Source organism: Myxocyprinus asiaticus, chromosome 6, assembly GCF_019703515.2.
Source record: "Myxocyprinus asiaticus isolate MX2 ecotype Aquarium Trade chromosome 6, UBuf_Myxa_2, whole genome shotgun sequence".
Classification (NCBI taxonomy): Eukaryota; Metazoa; Chordata; class Actinopteri; order Cypriniformes; family Catostomidae; genus Myxocyprinus; species Myxocyprinus asiaticus.
The window spans coordinates 44,536,545-44,557,072 of record NC_059349.1 but is presented as its reverse complement, the minus strand read 5'-3'; the positions used below and the strand labels follow the sequence as shown (position 1 = coordinate 44,557,072).

The window sequence follows — 20,528 nt, the reverse complement described above, 5'->3', positions numbered from 1 at the left end:
TACTGTTTATTATATCACTGGTTTGAGCTTGATGATGAAACTGTAACAGTGAGTGTTATGGTGTCTCTTTTCTTTAACAATAAATCAATGCTACAGATTAAAATATATATAAAACGGATATAATATTCCCATCAGATTAATCTAATAATGTTTGTAGTGTAAAAGTAAAGAAGAATGAATGTGGAAAAATCTTCAGCATAAACAATATTCAAAATGTAAATTTATGAAATGTAATGCAAATAAACAAAAATCAAGCATTGTGTTGTAATGTTCTTCCATCAAATAATACTAAAAACTGTATATTTATCAGTTTTCTTATGTAAAGCAAACATTCAAAGTACAAATTAAAAGACAAGTGTCCATGAATTTTATATATATATATATATATGGAAGAATATATTCAGTATGTATATGAAACATTGAAGAATATATACAGTATGTATATGAAACATATATGGTTATATATTACAGTAATAATGTTTTTAGTGTACATGATAATTACAGCTAGGTACTGTAGAATTGTAATAATTTTACAGTAATTTAGCCACGAATTACAGTAATCAGTAAATAATACATTGCAGTAGCTTACTGTAAGCAGGTTTTACAGTAACTAGCTGGGAACAGTGTTGCCAGTATGTTACTGTAAAAAAAAAAATTCGAGTGAAAATTACTGGGTGTGAATGTGGAAAATTATTTTGACGTACCGGTGCGAGTGACATCTGACACCTGCCATCAAAAATGATGAACCATCAGAATCAAAAGTCCCTATGCTTCTCACCTTATATACAAATTAAGTTTCAAACTGCGAAGAAAAAAAAAATCAACTAAAATCGTGGACGCCTGACAAGTGCGAGTCTGGTTAAACAGCAAAGTATTCATTTTACTTGCTGTCACTAAGCTACGTCACCTAGCAGTGTGCTAAGCTAGTGAAAAAAAGATACTTGCGTGATGCACGAGGCATGAGTAAATGCATTTTTTTTTTTTTTACCACAAAAGATAAGGTATTTCTGACCTTCTTGACGACCAGCTTGGTGTTTCTACACTAGATGGCACACAAAGTTCTTTTTTGCGAGTGAGATATACATGAACTCGGTTTGAATGTTACTTTAGACTAGGATGAAATTAAAAGAAGGTAAATCTCAGAATTTTGTTTGCGTACCCTCATCGTCACCTCACGTTCCCCTAGGGGTTACTGTTCCTGCCTCCTAAATACAAACAAAGGACTACATACTACAGTGAACAATGATCTAGGGGTGACTTCTCTACTCAAATACATGACTGACATACTGTACACATACAACACTGGGTTATTTATATATTAGTTCAGCACCAATAAACATAAAAATAAGGGGAACACAAAACATACATTAAAGGTGCAATATGTAATATATTTAACGTACTAAAGCATAAAATTATCATAATATGTTATCAGAGATTTAGGAAACATGCTAAGCTGAAATACTGGCTTCTCCGAAAATAATGCTACAGCCAGTATATTCAACTTTGAAACGTCTGTTCCGGGCCGGAATTTCTGATTGTGTTTTGGCCTGTGTAATCCCGCCCACTGCCCATTTCCCAATAGCATTTCGACACCCCGGGTTGCCAGATTTCTAACAAGTTAGTGGGTAAACACAGCGCGCTGCAGCAACGGAAGCCAGCAATACATCTAGCTAACATTGACAGAGTTATAAAAAATGCACATGAGCTGGTTTATGATTTGCAAACCATAAATACATTGCAAACGTATACATTAGCTGAGTGTAAGGCTCGTCGCTTGCCATTGTCAGTTTGCTCGTTCCTGTTGCGTGTCCTCAAACTGGCAACCCGCGTGAGCTTCGAGTCTGGGTAGAAGGGGCGGGGGAGACAACTCTCTCCATTATTTTGAATTTGGACTGCAGTACCCATTTTAAACGCTTGTTGTCAATGTTACATATTGCTCCTTTATTTGTAATTAAACAAATTAGACAAAAATAATCGCATCAAGTATACATGCATAAACGTGCATTTTAAATACGTATCTTTTGTCATACTATATCAAGAATTTTTTTTTTTTTTTTAACATTAACTAATGAAAAATGACTTTGGGCATCCCCTTGGCCATGGTAATTATGGTACTGCCCAAATCACCAAATCACTCGCCGGAACCAAGGAGCTCTGTCAAGTTTCCACTCGCATCCCTTTTGACGACGGACCGGAACCCCACAACTTGCCATTAACAAACAAGGTAAAGGTAAGCGTACTAAAACTACTCATTAACTATGCATGCGTACAGAACTCAGCAACGCAAGTGTAAATAAAGCATATTAAAAACAAACCATGTTGTGAATTATTGGAAATAATATGAAAGTCCAGGTTAATGTGTGTTGAAATTCTGACATCCGTCTCAAAGTCGCATGCACATTTTGAATAGTAGACGGGTATATGTTTATATACTTTATTAACATAGTTGAGATGAAAGTAAGCAACTTTTTCTGATGATTTCTCTCTTTCTGCCTCTGTTAGCAACTCCCACCAACAGTTCAGTGAGCGAAACTTCCTGAAACAATTCAACTACTGTCTATCCCGCGTTCTTCATGTTTTACTGTTTCTACCTCAAGGAGTTAAACTGTTGGTGTAGCAATATGGCAGAATCCAGTGTTTCTTTGTCTCAGGACCAGTTCAGCTGTTCAATCTGTCTGGATCTTCTGAAGGATCCAGTGGCCATTCCCTGTGGACACAGTTACTGTATGAACTGTATTACAGACTACTGGGATCAGGACGATCAGAAGAGAGTCTACAGCTGCCCTCAGTGCAGACAGACCTTCAATCCAAGACCTGTTTTAGGTAAAAACACCATGCTGGCAGAAGTGGTGGAGAAACTGAAGAAGACAAAACTCCAAGCTGCTCGTCCTGCCCAATGTAATGGTGAACCTGAAGATGTGGAGTGTGATGTCTGTACTGGGATAAAACGCAAAGCTGTCAATTCTTGTCTGGTGTGTCTGAACTCTTACTGTCAAATCACCTTGAACAACATGAGAATCTCTTCAAACGTAAGAGACACAGTTTGATGAATGCAACTAGATGACTGCAGGAAATGATCTGCCCTCAACATGATAAACTGATGGAGATTTACTGTCATACTGATCAACAATGTATTTGTTATCTGTGCATGATGGGTGAACATAAAAAACACGAGACTGTATCAGCTGCAACGGAGAGGGCTAAGAAACAGGTATGAACTGATATTAGGAATCCAATGCACATAGTAATGTGAATATTAAGAAACATTTATGGAAAAAAAATATTTGAAAGGTGTGGATCTGAACAGTAGGCTATACTTTCTTATCAGACACAGTTGGTGGAGACACAGAAAACAAACCAGCAGAGAATCCAGCAGGTAGAGGAGCTGCTTCTGGAGCTGAAAGAGGCTGTGAAGTTTTACAAGGTGAGTTTTGAACAGAAGAACAACTGCTGTCTGCTGGAAGAGCTGTTTCACACTCAGTTAGGACTCCTCATTGCTGGAGCACTTTCCAGTCCCACTGAACCCCACTGTGGGTAACAGGCTGTGTGAAGTACCAGTAAGAGCTGATTCTAATGGTCCTCTCTCTGTGTGTCCTTACAGCGCACTGCACAGGCAGCAGTGGAGGACAGTGAGAGGATCTTTACTGAGCTGATCCGCTCCATTGAGAAAAGCCGATCTGAGGTGACACAGCTGATCAGAGATCAGGAAAAGGCTGCAGTGAGTCGAGCTAAAGGACTCTTGGAGCGACTGGAGCAGGAGAGATGCTGAACTGGAGCAGCTTTCACACACAGAGGATCACGTCCATTTCCTCCAGGTAACAGAGATCTGAAAAACCAGACAGTGTTTTAAGGAAGGAGTTTTACTGATTTTAATGGCTGTTTGAGCAGTTTACTATTCAGATTTTTTTTTTTCTATGGAATATTTCTGTATGTTTTCTTAATTTTGTTGTTTTGCTTTTGTGTCTGTTTGTTTGTATGTGTAGGACTTCCAGTCTCTCTCTGACCCTCCTGAACCTACAGACTTATCCAGCATCGCTGTCAATTCTCTCCTCACTTTCGATTATGTAGGAAAATCTGTCTCAAATTTGAAAGAGAAAGTAGAGCATTTGTGTAGAGCGAAGATAGGTAAGTTATCTGTGAGAGGTAAAGCACCGGATCATTCATTTACTCATGAAAAATAAGCATGCGTCATTTACAGGCATGACCAAAAAAATTGGCAACATTGCATTTTTCAAAGACATTTCCATTATGTTTACTTCACAACATGATTAAATTAAAAAAAAAAAAAAAATTCTTCTTCTTCATGGAAAAGTATGCATAAAATGTTCCTACTCTCTTAAAGATATGAATGAAATAAGTGTCCTGAGATATCTCACTGATCTCTGTGACAGCTGTGGACTTTGTAAACAGCGGACCGCGGACATTGACGCTTTTCACCTGTCAATCATTTTGCTCAAAGTGTTGTATTTGAAGCGGATCACTGAGGCGATGATTCAAAATGTTTGTCAGTTGAGGGTGCTGTTGTGCCACTGTTGAATTTAACAGCCACAGAAACAAACAATGCTGCTGTTTTGCTCGGTTTTGGTCTCAAAATTATCTTTGGAGGGTGGGTTTTGGAATGAGGGGGTGTGGCTAATTCAGCGGCTTAGTCACGTAAAAGCTTCAGAACGCTAAAATCGCTTACAGCACCTTTAAAGGAATAGTTCACCCAAAAATGCAAATTCTCTCTTGATTGTCTCACCTTTAAGTCATCCCAGATGTGTGACTTTCCTTCTTCAGCAAAACTGAAGTGAAGATTTTTATAAGCACATTTCAGCTCTTTTTATCCATACAATGAAAGTGAATGGGTGCCATTAAACTGTTCGCTATTTGGCGGTCCAAAAGACATATTTAGGCAGCATAAAAGTAATCCGCATGACTCCAGTCGATAAATTAACATCTTCTGAAGCAAACCGATAGGTTGGTGTAAGAAATTAATCGATAATTAAAATGTTTTTAACTTTAAATCGTTGCTTCCACCCAGCGCTGAATTGTTTTTTGAAATGACCTTATTCTCGCGATGTTCGTTCCTCTGATGTATACAAAGCGTGCGCTTCTGACTTCTCGTGTGAACATGCCATTGCGCTTACGTCACTGATGTGTCAACTGCTGGCAGGAACCGACTTTTTAAAAGTTAATAAAGTTTTAGTTATCGATTTATATTTTACACAAACCTATCAATTTTCTTCAGAACACATTCATTGATCGAGTCATGTGGATTACTTTTATGCTGCCTAAATATGCCTTTTGGACCATCAAATAGCCAGCAGTCTAATGGCACCCATTCACTTGCATTGTATGGACAAAAAGAGCTGAAATGTGCTTCTAAAAATCTTCACTTCAGTTGTGCTGAAGAAGAAAATTCATATACATCTGGGATGGCTAAAAGGTAAATAAATCATGAGACGATTTGTATTTTTGGGTAAACTATCCCCTTTAAAACATCATTTAGGGTCTATATACTATGTATTTCTTTGGTTTGATTTGCAGTGAACCAAAACAAAAAGGCTGAAAACATGTTGAATCTTAGGTTATTACACAAAGAAATACAAAAATGGTCTGAACAATATTATTTCTGCCCTATATTTAATATTTACTAGCACAGCCGTTGGGCATTATAAATGTAATTAAATGCCTCTTATAGCCATTAATGTGATTCCTGAACCCCTCTATATTTGATTTTTGTTCCACTATAGATCATTTTAGTATTTAATTTTAGGAATGTACAATAAGCCAAGATACCAAAATGTGTTTCAGTATGTTCTGGGGAATAAATGCAAGGGTGCCAATACTTTAGTCACATATGTGGAAAAAAAGTATTAAAATAAGTATGGAATATGTTTTCATACAATATATGGTTTGGTTTCCACAGTGACACAAATAGAAGTCATTCCCACCCCTGACTACAAGACCAGACAGGAGTTCCTACAATGTAAGTTACTATGCAAACAGTCACACACTCACAAACACGTTTGTTTTTCTGTCATGTTGAAATCTTTTTTCACTTTAGATTTCACTTAAAACATTACAGTAATTAGTATGTTTATTTAGCTGTTTTCCTCGTGGGGACCATTGACAGGTTCCCACAAAGTAGGTGACTTGAGCTTTTAATATTTATTAATACAGTATATTTATTATTTACAGTGTATGTGAAACCTGACCCACAAACATTTCTTTAAAATTAAAGACAATTAGATCCAGCTACTGTTATAAGTTTGTCTCAAAATCAGATTTCTGATTTAGATGCTGATGTGTTTTGTCTCTGTCAGATTTCTGCCGTTTCACACTGGATTCAAACACAGTAAATGACAACCTGTGTCTGTCAGAGGAGAACAGAGTGGTTACTTACACTGACACCATCCAGACAGATTTGATTTTTATTGCCAGGTTCTGTGTAGAGAGAGTGTGAGTGGACGCTGTTACTGGGAGGTTGAGTGGAGTGAGAGTGATGGGATGGAAATTTCAGTGTCATATAAGAGCATCAACAGAAAAGGTGATGGTGATGCGTGTGGATTTGGATATAATAATTAGTCCTGGAGTTTGTCCTGGCATGGTTCGAGCTACTTATTTTGGCACAATCGCATGGAGACTATACTCTCTGTAGACTCTACATCATCTAGAATTGGAGTGTATGTGGATCACAGTGCAGGAATTCTGTCCTTCTACAGCGTCCCTGACACAATGACCCTCATCCACAGAGTCTACACGACATTCACTCAACCTCTCTATCCTGGGTTTGGACTAGTTGATGACTCAACAGTAAAAATGTGTGATCTAACAATATAGAAGAAACTGAGATTGTGTAAATCAGTTTGTTGTGTCACAGGTTTGAGCCCCATGATAATTTGCATTGAGATGTTAAGAGTAACTGGGTTTCTAATCAAATCTACACTGCAGCTCAAATTCTGTTATTGAAATAACACTTGAAAAATATCAAAAGAATACAAATATTCTCAGATTAATCTATTAATGATTTTAGTGTGAGTAAACATAAATGTCATTTTTTTTTAAGTGTGTAATTTCTGCTCCACCAATAACAATTGCACAAAAAAAAAAAAAAAACATTGTTTTCAAAACAACTCGTGCAATTATGTTTAATGTTGCTGTTAGTTTATTTGATATGTTTTAGCATTAATACCATGTAGCATTTATAGTCTTACAATAAAGATTTTTTAAATGTGTGTAATTACAACTCTTTTGAAAACTGCCAACCAGAAAATACTTCTGAACCCATCGTGGCCACCCCACTTTAAGGGTGTGTTCACACTTGGCAGGTTTGGTTCGATTAAAACGAACTCTGGTGCGATTGTTCTGTTAATGCGGTTCATTTGAACAAGTGTGAACGCTGCCATCCGAACCTTAGTGCGCACCAAACAAGCGGACCGAGACCTCCTGAATAGTGGGTCTCGGTCCGCTTCCATACGAGCTCTGGTGCGGTTCGATTGATATATGGACGCAACATGGACCAAAGACGTCTAAACGGACCAAAAACAGTAAGTAATTTGCCTAATACTGACCTCAAGCATACCTGGTTCTTCTCATCATAGGAGCTATGTTGCCCATTACAGTTCGGTACAGGCGTCGGAACCGCCGTCAGCCGTCCTTGCAGCATATCTTCGTTTGTGTGTGCAACGGAGGAATTCCTGGTGCTGTTTTGACTCCTTCACATATTTTATTAGCTCTTCGTTTGTTCTCAGCTGGTAAAAAATACCACCATATATACATATATAAATATAATGAGCACATTTCGCCAAGCAGCCAGCATTGCTTTGGATGATCGTTAAGTTCCGTCAAAAAATATACGTCATAAAAGCTGTCCAATCAGGTTGTGAATTTTTCCTGATGCCTTTTGTTTCGTATATTTAAGTTCGGCTAAGCGAACCAGGACTAAATGTTTCAATTTCTTTTTTTGGTCCGGACCAAGAGAACCGAACTACAAGTGTGAACACACCCTAAAAGTTCTGCATCCGGCACACTGTAGTAGTCTCTGGTTATCAGGTTTACAATGTACTGGAGTGCTGTGAACTTGTTTGACATGAGGGCTTTTGTTTAGTCGCTTGCAATTCAGTCATTGAATAAATTGTATCATTCCTCTCCGTTATATTGCTTAAACGGCTTGAAAACATTGAAAATGATTCTTTTGGGGAAGATATATATATATATACAGAACCTAGTTGGTTTAAAAGGGAGCGGGAACTGAAGTAGTGTCAAGAAATGACAGGTAATTAGGTGAACTTGCGGAACAGTGCGTACAGTCATCTGAAATGAAATATGGCTTGAACATGCACTATACAGGTGCATCTCAATAAATTAGAATGTAGTGGAAAAGTTCATTTATTTCAGTAATTCAACTCAAATTGTAAAACTCGTGTATTAAATAAATTCAATGCACACAGACTGAAGTAGTTTAAGTCTTTGGTTCTTTTAATTGTGATGATTTTGGCTCACATTTAACAAAAACCCACCAATTCACTATCTCAAAAAATTAGAATATGGTGACATGCCAATCAGCTAATCAACTCAAAACACCTGCAAAGGTTTCCTGAGCCTTCAAAATGGTCTCTCAGTTTGGTTCACTAGGCTACACAATCATGGGGAAGACTGCTGATCTGACAGTTGTCCAGAAGACAATCATTGACACCCTTCACAAGGAGGGTAAGCCACAAACATTCATTGCCAAAGAAACTGGCTGTTCACAGAGTGCTGTATCCAAGCATGTTAACAGAAAGTTGAGTAGAAGGAAAAAGTGTGGAAGAAAAAGATGCACAACCAACAGAGAGAACCACAGCCTTATGATTGTCAAGCAAAATCGATTCAAGAATTTGGGTGAACTTCACAAGGAATGGACTGAGGCTGGGGTCAAGGCATCAAGAGCCACCACACACAGACATGTCAAGGAATTTGGCTACAGTTGTCGTATTCCTCTTGTTAAGCCAGTCCTGAACCACAGACAATGTCAGAGGCGTCTTACATGGGCTAAGGAGAAGAAGAACTGGACTGTTGCCCAGTGGTCCAAAGTCCTCTTTTCAGATGAGAGCAAGTTTTGTATTTCATTTGGAAACCAAGGTCCTAGAGTCTGGAGGAAGGGTGGAGAAGCTCATAGCCCAAGTTGCTTGAAGTCCAGTGTTAAGTTTCCACAGTCTGTGATGATTTGGGGTGCAATGTCATCTGCTGGTGTTGGTCCATTGTGTTTTTTGAAAACCAAAGTCACTGCACCCGTTTACTAAGAAATTTTGGAGCACTTCATGCTTCCTTCTGCTGACCAGCTTTTTAAAGATGCTGATTTCATTTTCCAGCAGGATTTGGCACCTGCCCACACTGCCAAAAGCACCAAAAGTTGGTTAAATGACCATGGTGTTGGTGTGCTTGACTGGCCAGTAAACTCACCAGACCTGAACCCCGTAGAGAATCTATGGGGTATTGTCAAGAGGAAAATGAGAAACAAGAGACCAAAAAATGCAGATGAGCTGAAGGCCACTGTCAAAGAAACCTGGGTGCCACAAACTGATCACCTCCATGCCATGCCGAATTGAGGCAGTAATTAAAGCAAAAGGAGCCCTTACCAAGTATTGAGTACATATACAGTAAATGAACATACTTTCCAGAAGGCCAACAATTCACTAAAAATGTTTTATTTTTTATTTTATTTTTTTTATTGGTCTTATGATGTATTCTAATTTTTTGAGATAGTGAATTGGTGGGTTTTTGTTAAATGTGAGCCAAAATCATCTCAATTAAAAGAACCAAAGACTTAAACTACTTCAGTCTGTGTGCATTGAATTTATTTAATACACGAGTTTCACAATTTGAGTTGAATTACTGAAATAAATGAACTTTTCCACGATATTCTAATTTATTGAGATGCACCTGTACATTGTGCTGCATTTCATATCCGACCACTGAAGCGCACCCGTGAAGCAGGCTTGATAAAGTCAGGTGAGGGAGCATTTCAGTATAAACAATTGTTCCATTCACTCCAAACACTGCACAACATTACGACAAGCACTATAAGTGAACAGACCAGTACTCTCAAAAATCCCTTTTCTGCCCTGCCGGCTAGACAAAAATGGTAATGCAGTAAACTAATTCTTCATCTTTCATCTTATTCCGACTAAACCCCATTTTGGGGTGTGTATAACATCTGTGTGCATCATACTGTAATTAATTTGTCAAACGTGAGGATATCTCGTTTACTCAGCCTAAAAACAGAAAGCTGCAAGTTGTTTTTTTTTTTTTTTTTAATAACATGCCATATTTCGGCAGGTTTTTAATCATATTTTGGAGTCAACGAAATTAATGCCTCAATTTTTTTAATTTGCATAAATGTGCTTCGTATCTTTTATTTCCTTTTATAATGTAATGCATTCAGCCTTAATCCATCGTCTCTTAAGAATAAAAGCAAAAGTAAAAATTTTTGAAAAAGTTTGATATCACAACAAATAAAAGTAGACAATGCATTAACTACGCAAAAACATTTTACAATATTGTTATATAATAATTCTATTACATTACAAAAAATCTTAATACTGAGTGAAATCCAGGACAATGTGTATAGGTCTATGATAAAAAATATATATATCTTTAATATCATCTTTGTCACAAAATAATATCCTACTTGATAGTATTACGTCATGCCGCACTGTATCTTCATCTTTCCAAAACTGCACAGAACTACTGTGTGTTCAATGTGAGGAGATGCGCTGTTCTTTAAGAGACACTTACATTTAGTCCTTTAGCAGACATTTGAACCAAAGTGACTCACAAATGAGAAAGAGACACAACATACATAAAAAAATTATTTTGAATCAATTATGTGCATTGTGCAAGTATAGGACACTTGATTTAATTTTAGAGTTCTGTGTTTTGCAGTATTTAATTTTAAAATAATACAGTTTGATATATGTAAATATATGCAATGTTTACTTTTGGCCCACTGCCCTCAATCAAGTTTGATATTACAAAGACAGTCTTTGGACCTTGAATTCGTGTTTTAGGCCTATATGATGCTTGCAAATGTGTTTGTTGTTCTCAAAGTTAATATTTTTGTATTTTTTATAATTTTAATAATTATATTTATTTATCACACATTATACATTTGCACATATACAGTGAAATTCTTTTTTTCGCATATCCCAGCTAAGCTGGGGTCAGAGTGCAGGGTCAGCCATGATACAGCGCCCCTGGAGCAGATAGGGTCAAGGGCCTTGCTCAAGGGCCCAACAATGGCATCTTGGCAGTGTTGGGGCTTGAACCCCCGACCTTCTGATCAGTAACCCAGAGCCTTAACCTGAATTTGGACAATGGAGAATAAAAACTGTTACACTCGGGGTTTGTGGCTTCAGGCAGGACAAGACATGCAGAGGAAAACTAGAAGAAAACTCATGCATGCATGGTGCTCAGTAAAGAAGAGTCTACTAGTGGTGACGGAGCATTATAAGCATCAGGTTTGACTCACAATGCTACCAACAGGTACTGTAAGTATGTAAGGACTTGTACCTTACAGGATCTTGTTGGACAAAAATTTGGATATGTCCCTGGGTGTAAGATGAATCATCAATATTTTGGTAAAGTGAATTTGGTGCCCTCCATCCATGCTGCCATAAGGTCCTATCCATCCATAGGATTAAACTAGGCTCGGTTCCAGCTCTAAGATGTAAGGTGGGCCATAGGACCTTCTGGGTGTGTCGAACAGTTGGAGGTGTTGGTGTGATTGTCAAGGTGGGCCAAGCACATGAAGTGGAGCCAGGCCTGGATAAAACCAGATCCAATGAGAAGAATTTGTGTAATAAATGGGGGCAGCAATGTCTTGACAGAAACACATTTTTGGCAGTATCCAGGTATAATTTTATATATGTACTGTAACTGACTTAGTTGAGATTAAAGTCAGCTACTATTTCTCTCTCTCTCTCTCTCTCTCTCTCTCTCTCTCTCTCTCTCTCTCTCTCTCTCTCTCTCACACACACACACATACACAGTTTTCAGTTGAAAGTGCTTTAATGGCATGACAAATATTTGTACATTCGTAATACCAAAGCGTTTACAGCTGTCCTACATAAAAATAAAACGGCGCAAAACAATGTGCATAATATAAGAAAAAAAGACAAAATATACAATGTATACTTGACATATAAAGTAAAAATCTCATATGTGTAACTGAAATTGTTGAGATGAAAGTCAGCTGCTCTCTCTCTCTTTCTCTCCCTATGTTAGCCACTCCTACCTTCAGTTCAGTTCAGTGAAAATGAAACAGATTCCTACTTCCTGCTCAGCCTGGGTGTGGGATTTAGCTGCTTTGTGTTTACTTTGTGTTTTATTCTGTATATTACTACATCTTGGCTGTTGAGCTGCATTTTTGTGTGCAGTAGCCTACAATGGCAGAGTCCAGTGTTTCTTTGTCTCAGGACCAGTTCAGCTGTTCAATCTGTCTGGATCTTCTGAAGGATCCAGCGGCCATTCCCTGTGGACACAGTTACTGTATGAGCTGTATTACAGACTACTGGGATCAGGATGATCAGAAGAGAGTCTACAGCTGCCCTCAGTGCAGACAGACCTTCAATCCAAGACCTGTTTTAGGTAAAAACACCATGCTGGCAGAAGTGGTGGAGAAAATGAAGAAGACAAAACTCCAAGTTGCACAACCTACTGAATGTTATGCTGGACCTGAAGATGTGGAGTGTGATGTCTGCACTCAGAGAAAACACAAAGCTGTCAAGTCCTGTATGGTGTGTCTGATCTCTTACTGTCAAAATCATCTTGAACAACATGAGAATCTCTTCAAAGGTAAGAGACACAATCTAATGGATGCCTCTATGCGACTTCAGGAGATGATCTGCCCTCAACATGATAAACTGATGGAAATTTACTGTCGTACTGATCAGCAATGTATTTGTATCCTTTGTATGGTGGACAAGCACAAAAACCATGACACTGTATCAGCTTCTGCAGAGGGGATTGAGAAACAGGTATGAACAGAAGAACCTCAAAATGCTAATAGTAATGTCCAATGCAATATGAAGCCACGTCAGTTTAAAGTGGTGTTTAATTAAAACTTTAGCATGTGAATCAGTATTGTTAAAATAATTCACGTGACTTCTGCAGTCAATTCGGAATGGACTTCATAGACACTTAATCATGAATATCCTTCAATCAGTATTCTTCAGTTTTAAACATTGGCCACCAACATCTACTCAGTTTACTCAAATAGTACATAACTTGTACTACACAGATAACTAGTATTGGCAGTATATTCATGCTGCATAGCCGGAGGGGAACTGAATCCCCCAGCTGAGCCTGCTTTTTCCCCAAGGATTTTTTTCTTCATTATCTAACATCTTATGGAGTTTTGAGGTCCATTCCCATCATCGCCTTTGGCTTGCTCACTGGGGGCTTAAAGACAAATAGTTTTTATGGCATGATTTTGAATCATGTTTTTATTTCAAATGCTCAAGAAGGACCTTTGCATTACAGACATTACAGCATAATTTATGTTACAGCATAATTTTCTATAAAGCTGCTTTGAAACTGTGTGTTGGGAAAAGCGCTATACAAATAAAAATGACTTGACATGAGTTGATGAGGACATTTTAAATTTATCGGTAAGGTAAAGAATTTGAACACAGACAAGTCTCATGGGGTACTTTAAGTAATAGACACCATTTCTGACATCACCTGCTTTTATTTATGTCAAATTAATATCACATTGCAACTTCCAGGTATGCGGCTTTACACGTGATAGAGGATCCTATAAAAACCCTTCATCATCTTGAAATCAGATTAATACATTTGTGCACATAGATACTTTGAAGATAGTGATTGATCTTAAAGGTTAAAGTTATGGATCCACAAAAATACATTTAAAGAGCCCATATTATGCTCATTTACAGGTTCATAATTTTATTTTGGGGGTCTACTAGAATAGGTTTACAAAAAACACATTCTTTTTCTCATACTGTACATTGCTGCAGCACCTCTTTTCACCCTCTATCTGAAATGCTCTGTTGTAGCTCCCATCTCTTTAAAGCACCCCTTTCCGAAAAGCCCAGTCTTCTCTGATTGGTCAGCTGGCCCAGTCTGTTGATTGGTCAACCGCGTAGATCGTGTTTTGGAAAATGTAACGCCCCTTACCATAACCGAGTTTCAGCTCCTTAGGCTTTCTGAGCAGCGCATTTCTGAGGCAGGCATTATGCACATGTATTACATAGTGACATAGCTAAATCACAGAAGTAATGGCTGGAATGCAAACCAGGTGTTTCAAGCTGTTCAAGAGCAGTGTTTTCTGTGGGAGAGTGTAACTCCCTTTGGCGTGGACTTTGTGCTTTGTAACTATGCAGGCCTTTTACATGCACAAACAGCTATATTACATACTAAAGGAAAGGTAAAATCCCAAAAAGCATAATAGGGCCTCTTTAACAGTAAACTTTTCCAACAGAGACAGTTGCAGGAGTCACAGAAAACAACCAAGCAGAGGATCCAGCAGAGAGAGAAGGAGCTTCAGAAGCTGAGAGAGACTGTGGAGTCTCACAAGGTGAGTTTTGAGCAGAAAAACAACTGCTGTCTGCTGGAAGAGCTGTTTCACACTCAGTTAGGACTCTTCTCCTATCAGTCAGTGAGAAGCCCAGTGCTGGAGCACTTTCCAGTCCCACTGAACCCCACTGTGGGTAACAGGCTGTGTGAAGTACCAGTAAGAGCTAATTCTAATGGTCCTCTCTCTGTGTGTCCTTACAGCGCACTGCACAGGCAGCAGTGGAGGACAGTGAGAGGATCTTTACTGAGCTGATCCGCTCCATTGAGAGAAGCCGCTCTGAGGTGACACAGCTGATCAGAGATCAGGAAAAGGCTGCAGTGAGTCGAGCTGAAGGACTCTTGGAGCAACTGGAGCAGGAGATTGCTGATCTGAGGAGGAGAGATGCTGAACTGGAGGAGCTTTCCCACACAGAGGATCACATCCATTTCCTCCAGGTAGTGTAAAAGAGGGATGATAAACAGGATAATGGTCTTTACTGAGGTCTTTTGCTGATGTAGTGGTTAAGCAGTGATTATTCATATTGTATTTTTGTATAAAAAAAATTGTGCCTTCAGTTAATTTTTTTGTTTTTTTGTATTTGTGGTGTGTAGAGTTTCCAGTCTCTCTCTATCCCTCCTGGATTAACAGATTTATCCAGATTCACTATCCCTCCTATCATCACTTTTGGTGATGTAACAGACCTTGTCTTGCTACTGAGAGAGAATGTGGAGGATTTATGCAGACAGGAGATGAAAAAGATATCTGGAATTGGTAAAGCAAAGGATTGTTCATTTGTTTTTTTGGACTGTTACAATAATGTAATGTACAGTATATTTAACAAATAATGTTCCACTTAAGATGTCTTTTGATTTTCATAGTTATATTCCTCGAGCTTGTTTCCACATCTGAACCCAACACAAGGGAGGAGTTCCTACAATGTAAGTTACTTTGACCACACACACATGTGGGAGATAAAACGAGAGAAAGAAATATGGCAAGATAGAGCAAGTCAGTTAGGAGGTGCTTTCAACATAAATCTCTAAACATACAGAAAATATTAAGTTGATCACACAGATTATATGTCTTCCTTAAGTTTAAAGGAATATTCCAGGTTCAGTTTTAAGGTAAACTCAATTGACAGCATTTGTGGCATTATGTTGAAGACCACACAAATACATTTTGTCTTGTCCCTCCTTTAAAAAAAAAAAAAAAAGCAAAATAATTACAATAAGGCACTGACAATGGAAGTGAATGGGGCCAATCTGTAAACGTTAAAATGCTAACCGTTTCAAAAGTATAACCACAAGACACATTCAGTATGCATGTTAACATGATTTTAGTGTGATAAATCAGACCTTCATTGCCATGACGACATAATGCTGTGAACTCGTCATCTAAAATGATGATTTAAACAAATATACAACTCAAATGGTACACAGGTTTTAAAGGGGCATTCAGTAGTTCTCTAGCTAGCATTAGCATTGCTCTTCTTTGTGTACTTTAAGTACCGATACGACAGTGGTGTTAGACGCTGTACTGCCATCTATCGATGTGGACAAGCATGATTTTCTCTGCTGCCCCTGCCAGCTTTGGAATATCATTTGCATCTGGAAAATGTCAGAGTTTGAGGTAATTTCTAAAGTTATTTATTACTACTATAATATAATTGCTTTGCCTAAAAACAAATGTCAGAATTCAAACGAACAGACTTGAGGACATTATTATTATTGTAATTTTTGGAGACTGTCTATATTTCACATTATTTGTAAAGACAATTATCACCTTTATTAGAGAACTGCTTAGTGTGAAATAAATCTCAATTATGTAGCGATACAGAATGTTATAGAAAGGAAAGATTAGAATTGTTTTTGATGATCAAATTTAGCATGTCCATGAATACTGTATTTGAAGAACTTGTTTTGTTTCCAAGCAAACCAACATCATGGTTTACTCAAAATCCACAACAATTGCAGTGGCAAGCTATTAAACGAATGAAGATGTATGTCATTTCATAAAGGTGGAGGTAGAAGAGCCCCCCTTACTATAACTGTGATAACAAAGAAAATAAAATTAAACGTTGCTTTCCGGTTGCATTTGTAAACACCGCTGAAAACTGTCCATTACTAATATACGTTGATTACACACATAATTTAAAAAAGTTTGTGGGAAACTTGTATGAGTTTTCTGTAAATTCCACTGATACCATTTTAGAGAGTGGTTTAAACAATTAATAATGTCTTACCTGTCCAACAAAAAAGAAGCAACATCGGCATCACTACTCATGTTTTTCTCCGTCATCAAATCTTTCCACCTTGTGTATGCCGTACTGACGTTTACTCTAGTTTTTTGCCTTTGCCGGTCTTTCTGTCTTCTTGCTTCTGACCTTTTTTGCTTCTTTGGCAGTACAGCTACTGCTTCTAAAGCATGATAATAAGTATGTTCCATTGTATTCATTTTGCATCACCACTGCACTAAGCATTGCCAAGCGTATCTACATAGGCAGCAGTCAATGAGCTCAAAGGTTTTCTTCTTGACGTTTAGTGAAATGCCACGGGTCATGTCATTTCAACATGGCGAAACACACTGAAGGGGGTGACCTGCACCATGTATAATAAAAAACTTTTTATAGAAAACTATTATGAGTACAGTCTTCATCTCACAATTCATTTGTTAATGTGTCAAACTTTTTAAATTAGCCCCAAATTACAGAATGCACCTTTAATAGAAGAATTAATATGAGTGCTTTTATAAAATTATAAGCCTAACATTTCTGCCTTTAAACCCTCCAAATGTTTACCCCATTCACTTCCATTGTAAGTGTCTTACTGTAGATTTTTGCTTTTTTTTAAAGAAAAGGCAGGATGAGTCAAAATTATTTTTTGTGGTAATCAACATTATGCCACAAATGCTGTCGATTGAGCTTAATTTGTATTGAACTCTGAACATTCCTTTAAATCTAGTCAAATAATCAGGAGATTATGTGTCAAAGTGGTATGCACCTGAACTTGAAAACTACTTCATTGTCGTGCAGTAATCGAAAATTAATCAACACTCTTTTCTGAATTCAACGATTCCATGGTGTAAACTGAATTACTGAACAAACCAGATATGCTGTTTTGTTTTTTTTTATACACACTTAGTGTGGATATAGCGCTTCAAAATTTGCACCAAAGAAAAACTTGCCATGTGATGTTAATTACAGTTAAATTCACAGGAATTATCCTGTATCAATTTAATGTTTAATAACATTTAGAAAATAATTATCTAGCTTCTGTTTCTTTTCTATCTCCATCAGATTCTCATCAGTTGACACTGGATGCAAACACAGCATATGAATACCTCTGTCTTTCTGAGGGGAACAGAGTGATCACTGAATCCGACACAGCACAGCCATGTCCTGATCATCCAGACCGATTTGATAGTTTGGCCCAGGTGCTGTGTAGAGAGAGTATGTGGGGATGCTGTTACTGGGAGGTTGAATGGAAAGGAAGAGGTGTGGGAATATCAGTGTCATATAAGAGCATAAGCAGGAAGGGACGGAGTGATAACTGTGCGTTTGGGTATAATAATCAGTCCTGGAGTTTGTATTGCTTTCCCACCAGTTACTCCAAATACTCATTCTGGCACAATCACATTGAGACTGAACTCCCTGTCATCTCTACATCATCTAGAATTGGAGTGTTTTTGGATACAATTGCAGGAACTCTGTCCTTCTACAGCATCTCTGACACAATGACACTCATCCACAGAGTCCACACCACATTCACTCAACCTCTCTATCCTGGATTTAGAATTTATGGATCACTGAAGCTGTGTAATCTAGCTAAATAGATGATTTAGAGATGATACAAACAACAATATCAAATTGCATGTTGGCGCTCTAATAATGTTGTGATGTGATAATGTAAAGTCCCTTATTTTCTGATCAATAAACTACTTATTGAAATAACAGAAATAACACAAGCTATTATTAGAGTGAAAAATTTTCTCAGATGTATCTAATAATGTTTGTAGTGTAGGAGTGAGAGAAAAATGAATGTGGAAGAACCTTCATTGACACTAACAAAAATAATATTCATGCTGTCACTATGCTGTAAATAAATACATAAAAAACACTACAAACTAGAGGTCAGTAGGTCATGCATTTGCTTATTTAAACGGTTGATGATGCTGCTGTTCATTCTGTTCAAATATTACACATTATGCGGCCTTTTTGGATTTATGACATGACAGTGGTGATGTAAGATTATAAGCATCAACTGAGCTTTTGCATGGCTAGCTGTTTTGCCATTGCTGTTAATGGGGAAAACAATAATTGTGATATATTCTTTCTTTTCGCTCTTCAAATGTAAAGACTTTTATTTGGATCAAAAAAATAAAAAATAAACAGTTGAGTTTTCTGTGGATCTCATGTTCTTTGATTTTATCATGAGTTTTTTAATTTTTGGTAGATATATAGGCTTTTTGGATGTAATTCTACAAAAATTATATTGTTTGTCCAATTATCTGTCCTATTACAATTTAGTAATTTTTAATACAACCCTTATTAACCCTTCCTTGGTCTTATGGGTCAATTTGACCCTTTTGAATTTTTGACACTGATTAACTTTAAGTTTTCGGCCTAAATCTTCATGACAACATCCTCAGAGGTGAAAGAAAAAATAAAAAATCCCTACATTGTCCTTAAGGGTCAAACTGATCCTTTTTAAGTTCAATTTCAAAAGCTTATAATATAGGCTCTGTTTGCTCTATCTCTCTACTTTTGGTCTTAAATCGCTCATCTAGTTGTCCATTGAGCTTAACTTGTATTGAACCTGTAATATTCCTTATAAATACAGGGGGAAAACATCTCTTAAAATACTCAAAAGTCCATATCCCTTGATAAGAAAATAATACAGATATATCAAAACATACATTAATTTCATGTATAATATTTACCAAATATAAATTTTAGTAAAAATAAATAAAATATGCTCAGTCAGAAAATGGAATGCTTGTAATATAACATTTCAACTAAAAATACTTTTGTCAAAGACATTTGTTCTTATGCATTAAATATTTACATTGCAAAATCATGAAAAAGTTAACAACGTTGTTATTACTTGAAAAGTAAAAATGACGTCTTTCAATAACAAGACTAACTCAACCGCCGAGGCACTGTCCAAGGCTCTTTCCGAATATTCTCACGGGCCGCGAATCGACAACCCATCGCTCGGGATTTGGACTTGGGTTGGGCGGAGTGTCCCCACCCCTTCGTCCGTGTCTGCGTGTGCGCGTGCGTGTGTGCGTGTTCTCGCCGGTGTTCTCGTGATTCGGTAACCGGGGGAAGATGGCGGACCCGGCGGAGTGCACCATTAAAGTCATGTGCCGTTTCAGGCCTTTGAACAGCTCGGAGGTGACGAGGGGGGACAAATATGTCCCCAAATTCCAGGGCGAAGACAACGTCGTAGTCGGGGTGAGTGTCGTTTTGTGTCGTGGGCAGAGTTGATGTTCATTTCTCTGTTGTTCTCGCTCGAGCGGCTAATGCTAATGCTAATGACCCACAGACCAACAGAAGGAAAATTCATCACGACCAGTAAATATGAATATCTGACACCGACACCAGCCACTGCATCCGGTCCAGTGACACCCAAAACCGACGGTTAATTTCGGATATAAATGTTTATTTTGTTCATTTCTGTGCCGTTTCCTCAACAGCTTCATGCTAATCGTGTTAGCCAAGGCTTTAGAGTCAACGCGGAAAGACTTTCAGTTTTACACGCTAAATACCACAAACACTTATTTATTTACTTGTTAAGTCTATAATATGGAGTGGGTGTGGATTTTAGGTTTCTGTTAGTATTATTTTAAACCTTTGAGTGTAGGGGTGGGTGTGGATATATGTTGAATGGGCAGGAAACTGCCCACATGTATGGATGTTTTAGTAAATATTGTAAGAAAATCACACCAATGACAACTGTCAACAGAGTTACATTTTGCGTTGGAA

At 37.7% G+C, this 20,528-nt stretch overlaps 2 protein-coding genes and 1 pseudogene across 5 annotated transcripts in view; all 3 read left to right on the top strand.

The window, feature by feature from the left end:
• The first annotated feature begins 21 nt into the window (after positions 1–21).
• Positions 22–7,220, top strand: LOC127442783 (tripartite motif-containing protein 16-like; annotated as a pseudogene).
• Positions 7,221–7,318: 98 nt separating this feature from the next.
• On the top strand, positions 7,319–18,953 carry LOC127442782 (tripartite motif-containing protein 16-like). Of its 3 annotated transcripts, none has more exons than XM_051700967.1 (7): positions 7,319–7,532; positions 11,176–13,001; positions 14,468–14,563; positions 14,764–14,997; positions 15,154–15,313; positions 15,421–15,480; positions 17,838–18,953. In XM_051700967.1, exons 2-7 carry the CDS (start codon positions 12,411–12,413, stop codon positions 18,371–18,373), a joined length of 1,677 nt encoding a protein of 558 aa, XP_051556927.1. In that variant the 5' UTR covers positions 7,319–7,532; positions 11,176–12,410; the 3' UTR covers positions 18,374–18,953. The 3 variants fall into 3 exon arrangements, with proteins under 3 accessions (XP_051556927.1, XP_051556929.1, XP_051556928.1); XM_051700968.1 differs by lacking the exon at positions 7,319–7,532 and having other exon boundaries at positions 12,650–12,819; positions 12,951–13,001; XM_051700969.1 differs by lacking the exon at positions 11,176–13,001.
• Positions 18,954–19,810: 857 nt separating this feature from the next.
• LOC127442777 (kinesin-1 heavy chain-like) overlaps positions 19,811–20,528 on the top strand; it is a 32,397-nt gene continuing 31,679 nt past the window's right edge. Inside the window, exon 1 of one of the 2 annotated variants that reach the window (XM_051700956.1) lies at positions 19,811–19,997. In XM_051700956.1, coding sequence (XP_051556916.1) covers positions 19,872–19,997 — 126 coding nt within the window. In that variant the 5' untranslated portion in view covers positions 19,811–19,871. The remainder of the gene's footprint in view (positions 19,998–20,528) is intronic. The other variant, XM_051700955.1, reaches the window with a different exon arrangement.